The 13493-nt window shown below is 36.4% G+C and overlaps 1 protein-coding gene across 6 annotated transcripts in view; it reads left to right on the top strand.

Moving 5' to 3' along the window:
• The window catches only part of Smarcad1 (SWI/SNF-related, matrix-associated actin-dependent regulator of chromatin, subfamily a, containing DEAD/H box 1), a 68184-nt gene extending 57284 nt beyond the window's left edge, over positions 1-10900 (top strand). For all 6 annotated transcript variants that reach the window (XM_013351290.2, XM_026785925.1, XM_026785926.1 and 3 more), the window contains 8 exons: positions 1127-1222; positions 1326-1443; positions 1806-1927; positions 3103-3291; positions 3956-4074; positions 5081-5263; positions 6471-6580; positions 9622-10900. In XM_013351290.2, coding sequence (XP_013206744.1) covers positions 1127-1222; positions 1326-1443; positions 1806-1927; positions 3103-3291; positions 3956-4074; positions 5081-5263; positions 6471-6580; positions 9622-9683 — 999 coding nt within the window. In that variant the 3' untranslated portion in view covers positions 9684-10900. The remainder of the gene's footprint in view (positions 1-1126; positions 1223-1325; positions 1444-1805; positions 1928-3102; positions 3292-3955; positions 4075-5080; positions 5264-6470; positions 6581-9621) is intronic.
• The last annotated feature ends 2593 nt before the right edge of the window (positions 10901-13493 follow it).

Below are 13493 nucleotides of genomic sequence, written 5' to 3'. Positions count from 1 at the left end.
CTATCTGTGACTAATTAGGTGCTCTGTCTCATGCATACCTGTAGGCAGCCTCCATCGCTGTAAGTTCCTGAGTGCCATGACATGCTCTACCCATTGGACAGCATTTTGTGGCCCTCTTTCCCATCATCTGACTCTTAAACTCTCTCTGTTCCCTTTTCCAAGATGGCTTGTCAGCCTTTCAGGGGGTGATGTGAGTGTCTTGTTTAAAGCTGAGCATCACACTAATCTGCTGTCCACTGGGATGTACACTAAACACTGCTAGGTATCTGGGGCTCTATGAGTTTGTCTGTTCTGTAAACCTGGTTCATCTCTAGACCACTGGTCCAAGTGTTCACTAACACTTGGTACCTCTCCACTGAGTACTATTTCTGCTAGACTGGAAATCTCTATTTTTTTAAAGATCGTTTCTCTGAATTGTTTTACTGCACGTCATCTGTCTTTTTGATGTTTGCTGATTAATTGCTCCCACTTGATGTGCAACTATAGAAATAGGCTGGGAGATTTTATGAACTACTCTTCCATCTCTAGTTTATGGCTCCAGAGGACCTGTTATGTAAAACTTTACTGTGTAATTCTTCAAACGCAGCAGCTTTGACTTGGTACAAATTACCACCAGCAGCTTTGACTTGCATCAAATTACATTGACTTTGGGGAAGACTTTTTTTTTTAACAAAGACATGGATTTGTTGTTCTTTCTACCCTCTTACTCTCTCTCTCTCTTTAAACATGTGCACACATTTTTAATCCATCTGATTTATTCAGTCAATAACTAAATTGGTTGGGTCTAAATACCAACTAGTCTGGTTCAGATTTATTACTTAAGTAAAATACATGATAATATATATACCATGAAACCTCAAAGTATATATGAAACTTCAAATAGATTACAGCTCAGAATTTAAAAATGATATTCTGGGCCCAAGCAGTAATTTCGTCTAAAGCATCTATCTGTCGTATCTAAGGTCATGAGTTTGACTCACCCCACTATGTATTGGAAAAGCCCAAACAGTCCAATGTATTTTCATCTGTGACTCGAGGGTCTGCAGATAGTGCATTTTGTAACATGAGATTCTTGTGATGGTTTAAAAACGTGATTTCTAAAGGGTTGTGTTTTTATTTTGCTTAGAAACCAGCGGATGAGCAGAGCATATATGAAAAGGAGAGAATAGCACACGCAAAGCAAATAATAAAGCCTTTCATTCTCAGAAGAGTCAAAGAGGAGGTAATTCTTAATTTAGCTGTTTTTGGTTGCAGATTTTTTTCTTAAAAATTCTGTTTTCTTAGAATATTCTTAGAAAAATCATGAAATGATTTTTCTTCCTAAGGTTCTCAAGCAGCTGCCTCCTAAGAAGGATCAGATTGAGCTGTGTGCAATGTCAGAGAAGCAGGAGCAACTCTATTTGGGCCTTTTCAACAGACTTAAAAAGTCCATCAACAATCTGGGTAACATCAGACTTGAACAGTTATGGAAAAATGAACTTAGACTAGAGCATATGATAATTAGGGGTTATTCTTTTTGAAGAGTTAGATGAGATTTGAAGAATTTTTGTTTTGTTTTGTTTTTCAAGACAGGGTTTCTTTGGGTAGCCCTGGCTGTCCTGGAACCGGCTCTGTAGACCAGGGTGGCCTTGTTCTCACAGACATAGGCCTGCCTCTGCCTCCTGAGTGCTGGGATTAAAGGTGTCTACTATCACCATCTGGCTTCGAGACATATTTTTAAGTGTTAAAAATTGAGGTAGACTTTAATAAATAGCTCTGTTTCACCTTGATTTTTTTTTTTAAAATGTATACTCTTTGGATTACAGAAAGAAACACAGAAATGTGCAATGTCATGATGCAGTTGAGAAAAATGGCCAACCACCCTTTATTACATCGCCAGTATTACACACCCGAGAAGCTGAGGGAGATGTCTCAGCTAATGCTGAAGGTAAGGGCTTGTTCTGTACTCTTCTGAGCTTTGCTAATAACACTGGGAAATGATTCAGGTGGTCTTAGGCTGAAAGTCAGGCAGCTGAAACATTGGTCATATTCATCTTTGAACCACTGCAGGCCTCGCGTATGCTATCCAAGCTCTCCGTCATCCATGCTGCAGCCCTGACCTGAAATACACTTTATAGGCAAAGATATTTGAGGGACAAACAAGAAAGGAAAGATGATTAGGCCTAGTAGCATCAGCAGACTGGGCCAATAACTCTTTTTTGTTAGAAAACAAACATGCCCATTCATCTGTGTTCTTCTCTTAGGGTTTCTCACTGTGGGTGGAGCTGAGTAAGTGCAGTATACTCCACTTTAACTACCGAGCTAAAAGAACTGTTAGTCAGTTGGTCCCTGGCTCTTTATGAGAAGAGTTTGCTAATTTCTCAGCTAGACTTTCATAATACAAATTTTTAAGTTAAAAAAAAAAAAACTAAACCAAACTAAAAGATCCCTTAGATTTGTGTCCTTGCTAATGGGACAGTTTTCCCATTTATTTTTTTCAGTTTGTTTTTTGTTGTTGTAATTTTCTCTTTGTCAGTTTAGTCTTTGTTTTTGACTCATTTTTTCTTAACTCCTTATTCTTTTTGTAGATAAATCTGTGTTGAATGCAATGAGTTATCTTTTAATTATTTTGGAATGTTTTAAACACATAAAAATACAAAGAATTCCTATAACGGACCGCCTGTGCATGTTACTTGGACCCATTTTTACTTAGAATTCAGAATGATAATGCTCTTGTTTCCTGTAAACCCCTAGATAGTTTTGCCAGGATTAGTTTGATTTTTTTTTGCTGAAATTTTTATCCAATTTTACATTTCCAATTTGTGGAATAATTATTTATGTAGTGGGGCAAAGGATATTTTATATGTTAGTAATGGCAATCATAAAAAGAAATGTTCAAACAAAATATGAGGAAAAGTTTTTCCTGTGTTTGAACGTGCTATTGAGAAGAGTTAAAAATCCCACTTTTCTTAAGATACCCCAAATTAGTACTTATTTCTTATCCTTAATTTATTATACTAAAATGTCTGGTTTGAGTATTTTGCAAATGTGTAATGGTTTTATTAAATTATTCTCATCCAATTATAAATTGTGTATTGTTTTATTGTGTTTCATTTTAAAAAGGAACCTACACATTGTGAGGCTAACCCTGACCTGATCTTTGAAGACATGGAAGTTATGACAGACTTTGAACTACATATACTTTGTAAACAGTATCGACACATTAATAACTACCAGTTAGACATGGATTTGATTTTAGATTCTGGGAAATTCCGAGTCTTAGGATGCATCTTGTCTGAATTGAAACAGAAGGTATTTAAAAGGATGACTGTCTTTGTATCTGCCTGGTTGAGTTTCTGAAACAGAAGATATTAGAAAGAATAACTCTGGCTTTGTTGTTGTCCCAGTCCAGTTTCCTAAAGTTTAGTTTATGTTCTACATTTTTCTAGAACCTAGTGTTTTGAATATTTGCTTCACATAATTTTCTTTATGTAGAATTTCAAAGAGAATATAAAAGTCAGATAAGATTGCATATGTTAGTTTTTAAGTATTATCATTTTGAAGGTGACTGATTTCTTCAAATGATACTGTGATTTGTATGAAATAACATAAATTTTCAGCATTAATGTCCAAATAGTGATTATGAAGCTGTTCCCATTGAATGATGCTCTTTTATTATGAAAAGGAAATAATAGTAAACTGTCTTTAACTTAATAACTGAGTTAAACTTCTGTTACTGAAGTCTAGAAATTAAGGTAATTTATCCATATATAAGAAAAAATAAATTTATCCTCCATACTGTTACTTGATTTTTACTTTAAAAACATTTATGGACACTACATAATTTTATTATGGGGAATTTTCTGCAAAGTTGTCAAAGGCTCTTTAAAGTGCTCCTTATTTTGTAGGCCTCATGGCTTTGGGTAATGTAATGGTTTTACTTTCCTGTTTCTAATTCATGAATGTATTTCCACAGGGTGATAGAGTTGTATTATTCAGCCAGTTTACCATGATGCTGGATATATTAGAGGTTCTCTTAAAGCATCATCAACATAGGTACCTACGATTAGATGGAAAGACTCAGATTTCAGAAAGGTTGGTATTAGCTGCCAGACAGTACTCATTTGTGCATCTGCTAGCATTTTAAATGTAAGGAACATTTCATAGAAATTCTTTGTTTTAACACTTAGCCTATGTTATTTCAGATTATTTCCTGTGGGAGAAGAGGAGAATTTGTTTTACTTTCTTTTTCCCAGAGTTGTATACAAATATATTCTGGAAAAATCTGAGAATTGTATGCTTTTCATAATTTTGCCTTTTTTTTTCATGTTATTTTTTTCAGTATTAAGGATTAAACCCAGTGCTTTTCACATGCTAGGCAAGGACTCTATAACCATGCTACAGCCCCAACCCTGAAACTTTTTCTTTTTAAAAACTATTCAGTGTTTAAAGCATCTTAAGATTTTAGTCAACATTGTTTTTAGGTCAGATGTTCATATTTTGAAGGTTAATTAAACTTTTAGGAAAAAAAAAGTTCTTGTTTGGCAGGAAGATCTAACATTTGAGGCCAACCTAGGCTATTCAGTGAGATATTCCCTGTGCCAACCTCCTCTTTTCCAAATAGAAATAACCCTAAAACCAGTCTTTACAGGTTTTTGAAAAATTACTTATTTTTCTAAGTAATTGTTCTGGTCTGTTTGTATCTTGGTTTATTTTTATCAGCTAGGATGATTTTTTTCCCCCCACTGTATTAGTGTTAAGGGTCAAAGTCATGACAAACAAATCCTGGGATCTGATTAGATCATGCAGTTCTTGGTTCATCTGATGTGCTGCTGTCTACTGGAATAGCTGTTAAACTGGATAAGTATTATTTAGCTAAATCCAAAGTACCCAAGAAATAAAATACTACTTCAAAGATTAATCAAATGGAATGATTGAATTGAATTGAGGGCATCCTTCAGACATAGGAGAGAAAAAAGTAGATGTAGTGGGAAGAGCACATATGTGTAGCCCCTAGGTTTGCTTTCCATGTGATGTTGTTGTTTTCAGTTCTATGTGTTTATCATTTAGTGAAATTGAACCTAATCCATTTGTCTTATAGGATTCATCTAATTGATGAGTTTAATACAGATATGGATATCTTTGTATTTCTCTTGTCAACCAAAGCTGGTGGATTAGGAATAAATCTGACTTCAGCAAATGTTGTTATACTTCATGACATTGATTGCAATCCATACAATGACAAACAAGCAGAAGACAGGTGCCATAGAGTTGGTCAGACTAAGTAAGTATTGTCAGTTGAAATCTAGTTTTCATCAAGTTCTGGCTTGATTAGTATAGAATAGTAAAGAAGGTGTGCTGGATACTCTGTTAGCTTTTACTTTTTCAACAATGTGTAGCTGCTGGTTTTTTTTTTATCAGTGTACATTGATGTTGTCTAAAGTTCTTTGTTCTCACTTATTTTCTAGTAATTAAATTAAACTCCAACTTCCATACCAAGTAGTTCTATAGTTTATGAGACATATATATTATCAGTAATGGTAGTTCATGCCTATAATTGCATCACTTGAGAGGCTCAATCAGAATACTACAAGGCTCAGGCCAGCCATCTTGACCCAAAAGAACAAGTTCTACGTCAGCCTGGGCTCCATAGAGACCTGGGCTACAAAGAAACAGGAAAATGTTGTATTAAGGCAATCATGCTTGTCTAGCAAATACTTCACCACCATACTCTATCTCTTCACTGTAATGAGGTTTATCAGTAATGTTCAAAGCACACATAATTTCTGTTTTCTTGGATCACTAGGAAAGGATGGATATCTGAATGTTTTAATACTTGTAAATGCCAATCTCAAGTAGTTTGAACACTTGGGAGGCAGAGGCAGGCGGATCTCTGTGAGTTCGAGGCCAGCCTGGTCTACAAGAGCTAGTTCCAGGACAGGAACCAAAAGATACGGAGAAACCCTGTCTCGAAAATCCAAAAAAAAAAAGAAGTTAATTATGGGTCTATCTTAGTCACTGGTCTATGGCTGTGAAGAGACACCATGACCAAGGCAACTCTTGTAAAAGAAAGCATTTAATTGGGGTCTTGCTTACAGTTTCAGAGACTTAGTCCATTGTCATGATGGTGGGAGCATAGTGTCAAGTGTCAGACATTGTAGACATGGTGTTAGAGCAGTAGTCGAAAGGTCTTTATTCTGATCCATAGGCAGAGAGACACTAGGCCTTGTGTGGGCTTTTGAAACCCCAAAGCCATCCTTGTGACACACTTCCAAGTGTACTTGTACTTACAAGGAGTAAGACTATACTCCTTAGGCCTTCTAATCTTTTTCTGGTGGTGACTTAGCACTCAAATATATGAGCATGTGGGGGCCATTCTTATTCTAAGCTCTTGAGTCGTTTACTTACTTTGCCTATTATTCTTATTGAAGTGTTAGAAATATGTATCTAAATTACTTTAGTGACTTGTGGACTTGTGTGTTTATTTTTAGAGAAGTATTAGTTATTAAATTAATAAGCCAAGGAACCATTGAAGAGTCCATGCTAAAAATTAACCAACAGAAGTTGAAACTAGAACAAGATATGACCACAATAGATGAAGGTAAGCTGTTTGTAAACAGAAATTCTGAAATTTATTAAAGTACAGATTACCAGAGTTCTTAACTAGTGAGTTTAGTATGGAGGACAAACCAGTTTGAAAAGCTATGCATACTTAACATCACATACAACAGTAACTACGATTTTTTTGCCAGATTGATTAAAAAAAAAACAAAACACCTTGATTTTGAAAATATCTCTCTTCTATCTATTATAGTGGACTCTAGAATATCCCCAAAATAAAATCAAGTTTGAATCAATACCTTCATTCACAATTTCATGATTTGTTCTCTAAATGAGTAACACTATCAACTCAAAAAATTGAAAACGTATTTTGTAGTGTAAATAATTTTTTTTTCCTGGTTGCCCTGCTCATATCTCCTGACTTGCTACTGGCCAGTCAGTGTTTTAGTAAACCAATATGAGTATTTTATTAAACCAAATGAGTGACAAATCTTTAACGTGTAGGAGAGTATTTCCCACAGCAGTGTTGTGTGTGTAGTGTACATGCATATGTGTGATATGTGTAATTGGAGGTTAGAAGTTGAAATCAGGTCTCTTCCTCTGGGTTTTTTTTTTTTTTTTTTGAGTTTAATTTTTCCCTGCTCCCCTTCCTCTCTCTCTTCCCCTCTCCCCTTCAATCCTCCCCCAAAGTCCCCATGCCCAATTTACTCAGGAGATTTCGTCTTTTTCTACTTTTTACTTGCCGTGTAGATTAGATCTATGTAAGTCTCCCTTAGTGTCCTCATTATTGTCTGAGTTCTCTGGGATTGTGGTTTGTAGACTGGTTTTCTTTGCTTTTATGTTTAAAAACCACCTATGAATGAGTACATGTGATAATTGTCTTTCTGTGTCTGGGTTACCTCACTCAAAATAATGTTTTCTAGCTCCATCCATTTGCATACAAAATTCAAGATGTTATTTTTTCTGCTGTGAAGTACTGCATTGTATAAATGTACCACATTTTCTTTATCCATTCTTCGGTCAAGGGGCATTTATGTTGTTTCCAGGTTCTGGCTATGACAAACAAAGCTGCTATGAACATAGTTGAACACATGTCCTTGTGGCATGATTGAACATCCTTTGGATATATACCCAAAAGTAGTATTATTGGGTCTTGAGGAAGGTTGTTTCCTAATTTTCTGAGAAATCACCACACTGACATTCAAAGGGGTTGTACCAACTTGCATTCCCACCAGCAATGCAGTAGTGTAAATAACTTTCAGAGCCCTAATACTTACATAATTTTATTTTTAATAGTAAATATCAAAATAAAATACAGTAAAATACACTTAAATTTTTTAATGTCAGTGTTTCAGATCGAATTACTTGGGCCTTAGAAACCTTAAGTAAATAGTTCCTTTCTACCTCTCTTGGAGAAGAAAGTTAAGTTTAATAAGTTTAAATGTTTTATTTATGTGTATAATTTTTAGCAAGTAGTATATTCACATAATTTAAAACAGGGGCCTGGAAAGGTGACTCAGTTGTTAAGAGTGCTTCTTAAGCTCAGGAGTCCCTCCAAGCACAGCCCTTTTCTTCATCCTCCCTTGGTTCTGTTTGTTGTTGCTTGTCCAATTAAGCTCACTGAACTGATCACTGTTCTTCATTGACGCAAATCAGGAAAAGAACTCAAATAGGACAGGGACATAGAGGCAGGAGCTGATACAGAGACCTTGGAGGGATACTGCTTACTGGGTTGCTCAACCTGCTTTCTTTTAGAATATAGAATGTCATGGTCTTAAACTAGGCCTTTCTACTTCAATGGCTAATTAAAAAAATGCCTTAGAGACTTGCCTACTGCCTGATTTTATGGAGGCATTTCCCTTCTTTTCTTTTCTCAAGGTCTCAACATTAAAAGCATAAATAACTTTAAAGTCCCAGTCTTTACAACTTGAGTTCAATACAAATTCTTGAAGTAAGAAAGTATTTAACTTTATTTTGACTTGTACAGAAGCACACAGTTGAGATTTTTTACTACAAAGAAGGATTTTTTTTCTTAAAGTAACTGGTTACTTACTCTATTGAACTTTTACTACAGAAATTTTGATATAAAAATGTTGAAAACAGGGTATGAAGGAAAGCTTTGATGGGGGGTACGGTGTGAAGTTAGTTTCAAGAATGGCAGTTCACACTCAAGGATTTTAGATAAATATTTTCTGAGTTGCTGCAAACAAGTGACTTTCAGATATGATCACATTTCCTACTCAGATTTCTCCCTGTTCTTTTAATATTTTTTTAAATGAGATTCATTTATTTTGTTACCTGTGTAGGTATTTTGCCTGCATGTGTTATGCACAGTGTTGTGCACTTTACACCGAGGCCAGAAGAGGGCATCAGATCCTCTGGAGCTGGAGATGGTTGTAAGGCATCATGTGGGTGCTTGGAATTGAACCCAGGTCCTTTGGAAGAGCAGCCAGTGCTCGCAAATGCTGAGCCATTTCTAGCTCTAGCACCCTTCTGAAACTAGGGTCCTATTAAAGTTTACACTTTAGATTTTATTTTGTTGTCTGTAGTATCTTTAAATTGAGAAGACTCTATTCTTTGTTCTCCTTTCGTTTTTTAAATGTGTTATTAGTTAGTTTAGTTTAGGACATGTGTTAATTTGGTACCATGGACTGTCTTCAGGTCTTTTGAATAAGCTTGGAGGGAGAGGTATCTGGGTACCTCTTAAGGGTTAGCCAGAGTTCTATGTCCTGTCATGTGACTTTTACCAGAGAATACAGCAGGTGAGAGTGTTCTTATAGTTTTGATTATGTCTGAGGATTTGTGAGAGAAATAATTTGTTGTGCTTCATTTTGGCTGTATACCTCAGAAAGCTGTTTGTAGTTGATGGCCGAACACATCAGAAATGCTTGTGACTTTACAGCTATGTTGTTGCCACTGCCTGAGAAATTAATAACTCAGTTGCCTATATTAGGGCAGTTTTTTGATGACATTGAAACAAACTGGGAATGAGTTATAGGTAGGAATTCACCAAAAAAAGAAAATGTTGAGAGAAGCCCAGATATTTCTGCCTAACATTTCACATTATTTTCTGACCTGCAGCTGATGAAGGAAGTATGCCAGCAGATATAGCCACATTACTAAAAACATCGATGGGCCTGTGAGAGGAGAAATCTGAATTCCTGACTAATGAGGAAATTCAACTTGGTGCATTCAAGGACATTCACATCATAGTGACCATGGGGTTTATGAGCATTTGTAACTTTTTATAATTTCATGTTGCATTTCTCATAGTATGGACAACTTTTTGCCACTAACTGGATTCTCCATATATTCACATCCTGAAGATGTTGAATAATCATTTTACAAAGCAGTTTTCTAAATGGGGATTAGTTGGTGATTGTTTGTAACAAATATGCTAATGCTTTAGAAATGTCAGTATTTTTGTAATTATTTCTACCTCCAAATATATATATATATATATTGTCTTTCACTGGATAATGTGTGTAGATTTACATGTGCCTTATTTGACAATGCTTATGTCTTGTTTTTACCTGTCTCATTTGAAGTTTTTATTTTGTTAAAGAATGAAGCAGTATAGGTTTTTTAGCCTTCATTTTATTGCTATTTGAAGCAGATGTTCACCAATGTCAGTAAGAACTCAGCCTGAATTGAAAGGTGGCTTTCCATCTACTAACATCCCCAGGTCCTCTTCCTACTTCTGTTAAAATACATTTGTTTGGCTAGGCACTAAGTTGTTTTCCAGTGAGTAGTAACTTAAGTCTTTCTCCTGCTCTGTGGCTCAATTCCCTTTTTCATTTTCTTACTGAACTTCTGTGCTCATTAAATCTGCCTATTCTTGTGTGTGTTGCCATCAGTCTCCTCTCCCGCTTCGCTTCTCTGAACTGGTTGTCCAGTCACTTCTCCAGTTCTCTCGTGTATTTCCTACAACCATACCGCAGATCAGCAGAGGCTGGTGACGTGTCTCTAGGCCAGCAGAACAGACTAACTTAAAGCTACTTCACTTCAAAGGAGACTGGATGTGACTCCATACGAAGGCAGCATTAGGTACTGCATGGAAATAAGTCACTACCTTTAAATTCTTACCAAAACATAATTATCAGTTCCCAAGATTTCCAATACAAGACCACCTGAAGAGAAGCCATTGGTCAATTCCAGTTCAGTGTGGGTGACAAAGTGAAATTTAGAAGTAAAATTGTCTTTGAAATTTCAGTCTTTATTAACTGTTCCTTTAAATTTTGCCTGTCAGTCTATATTGCTGTTTTTATTATACGCCAGATTCTTTGTACAACTTGTGAGTTTTGTGTTTTGTTTTTATTATGTAAATATCATTATAAATAAACTTATTTATAAATGAGAGGTTTGTTAATTATTGGAGCTCATACTTTTCGAGACATCCTGACTCCTAAGGTGCTAGGTAAGCTCTTAGAAGGTTGATATGCTCTTACAGCTCCAGACTCGGTAGTATAGTTTTGCTGCTAAGTGAATATATTAGATAGATAGCAGCACTACAGAGCTACCAGGAATCTGCAGGTGACAATGCTACCTCCTCCTGATCACAGTACCCAGGTCACTTAGCAAGTTGTTGGGAAGCGTACCTCTTAAAGCCACAGTAAACTTCTCTTAACTTTTCTATATGAATGTATATCCCACATAAGGCATTTTTGTTGTGTTGTTAATATTTCTTCTAATGAAATGTAGTTGGATTCTCCCTGTAATAGTCTATTATTATGTCTCGGGCTTAATAAAAATATTTGCGATCATTAAGTTGTATTTCACACCCTTTGTAATAGATTCTAACTCTCTTTCAATCCTTTCCCATAGAAGTAGATAGTATTAAGCAGAAATGGGATTGTCTTGTGCTCAAGAAATTGTTTGGCAATTAATTGGCAGTTAATTGTGATTTGTTGCTTAGAATGAACCCTCACTTGTGCCTTCATTGGGTTGGTGCCATTAAACATTACAAGTCATTAGCAGAAAGCATGCAAAAACTACAAGTTGTAATGAATAATTGATGGCAGGTGTTTTGTTTCTTTGGTTTTGGTTTTTTTTAGACAGGGTTTCTTTGTGTAGCCCTGACGGTTCTGGAACTCACTCTATTTGACCAGGCTGGCTTTGACCTTGGGGATCTGCCTGCCTCTGTCTCTGGAGTGCTGGGTTTAAAGGTGTGTGCCACCAATGCCCAGCATAATGTAAGTCTTATTTTTCATTTTCTTAGTACAAGTCACACATGGATAATGAGTGTGCCTTATATGTGTAGGACAGGCAGCTCTGGCCAGTAGGAATTTCAGAGCAGAGGTGTGGATAGGTCAGAAGATGCTTTCCATTGGTACAGCTCTTAAGCAGCCATAAAGGAGAGATCTAACTTCACTGCTCTTCTTGACATTTAAAATATGTTAAATATTGCCCTATAGAACATGCAGTGGTTACATTTTACACTTGAATTATAGAAATATGTAAGACTAAAGACTATCTTGCTAAGAGTTGTATCCATTGCTTTTCCTAAATTTTATTTCCATTAAAGACTAGCTTTATGGAGTGGAATATGGAGGGAAATACCTAGACAGAAGCACTATCACCTGCATTAAAGCATTGCTTGAAGATTTTTTCTTTTACTGTAGATTGTTTCAATCACATGATAGCTACCTGTGCAATGAGATTCTGTTTTATTTCATTAGCAGCCACCAATAACAAAATTTTACCCAAAAGATCGAGTTCCTTGGTTTTTGTGTATAACATACAAGTCCCCCCCCCAATACACACACAAATCAGAGAACACTTCTAAGGAAAGAACACACCCAGCTAAATAAGCACACCTAGCTAGACATGTGTTTCTTTTTTCACTATACTCTCCCTCCCCACCCCTCTATCTTGCCTGTTAGCAATGAAGTTCTCTCTCCTCTGAACCTCAGAGAACATAAGACCATCTGCTTCATTAGTATTTCCATGTATGCTGTGAAATACCAAGTAAACATTTGTCATGCCAGGGTATAAAACAAAAGTCTGCTTTCCAACAATTTAGTTTAAAATAGGAATTGAGGCATGACAGCAGAGAAACAGGAGGCTTGCAATGAGTTTCAAGGCAGTTTGGGCCAGATAGTGCATTCTAGCCAGCCTTGAGATACCGAATGAGACCCTGTCTCAAAGCAATACAAAATAAAAAGTCCTCAAGGATAATTTAAATACTGCTAATTAGAAGGTTCTTTTAAGGAAGATTATTGACTTTCGTTTTTTAAGATGTGTGTGAGTGCACATGCCACAGTGCCTGAGGGTAGGTCAACAGGTAATAGGTAGAAGTCAGTTTTTTGCTTCCCTTACGTAGGTGCCAGGGATTGATCTCAGGTTTTCAGGTTTGGCTGCAAGTGTCTTTATCTGTGGAGCTATCTCACTGGCCCACAGAGGATTGTGCAGGGAATTACTTTCCATGTTTTGTCTCTTGCTTCCCAGCCACCATGAGGTAAGTAAGCAGTCATTTTGCTACACACTGCTCACCATGATATTTTACTTCTCTACAGATCTAATTCAAAGGAATCAGCCAATCATTGGGCTGGTTTATGAGATGGAGCCACATAAATCTTTCTTCCCTATAAGCTGTGTGAATCTATTATAGTTTGTCAGTGACAAAAGCTAACTAACACAGATTTTGTTGTTTTTTTTTTTTTTCCAAAGAAGTTTCATGTTCACGGCAGCACTAAGGAACAGTCTGGTACCACTTATCAACGTCTGGTCTCCTATAAGTCACAGTTTGCTTTGCAGCTGACTTTTGGTGTTCTGTGTTCTTAGTTTATAAATGTAAGAGCATGCACCTGCCATGACAGACAGCATCCCACAGAACTGTCCATCTGCCACCAGTTTTGTCAATGTCACCAGTGCCATGGGCAGTTTCTCAACCTCAGCTGTCCTCATCCTCTCTCTCTCTCTCTCTCTCTCTCTCTCTCTCTCTCTCTCTCTCT

Source organism: Microtus ochrogaster, linkage group LG3 (genome assembly GCF_000317375.1).
Source record: "Microtus ochrogaster isolate Prairie Vole_2 linkage group LG3, MicOch1.0, whole genome shotgun sequence".
Classification (NCBI taxonomy): domain Eukaryota; kingdom Metazoa; phylum Chordata; class Mammalia; order Rodentia; family Cricetidae; genus Microtus; species Microtus ochrogaster.
This window is presented reverse-complemented; position numbering and strand designations above follow the sequence as displayed.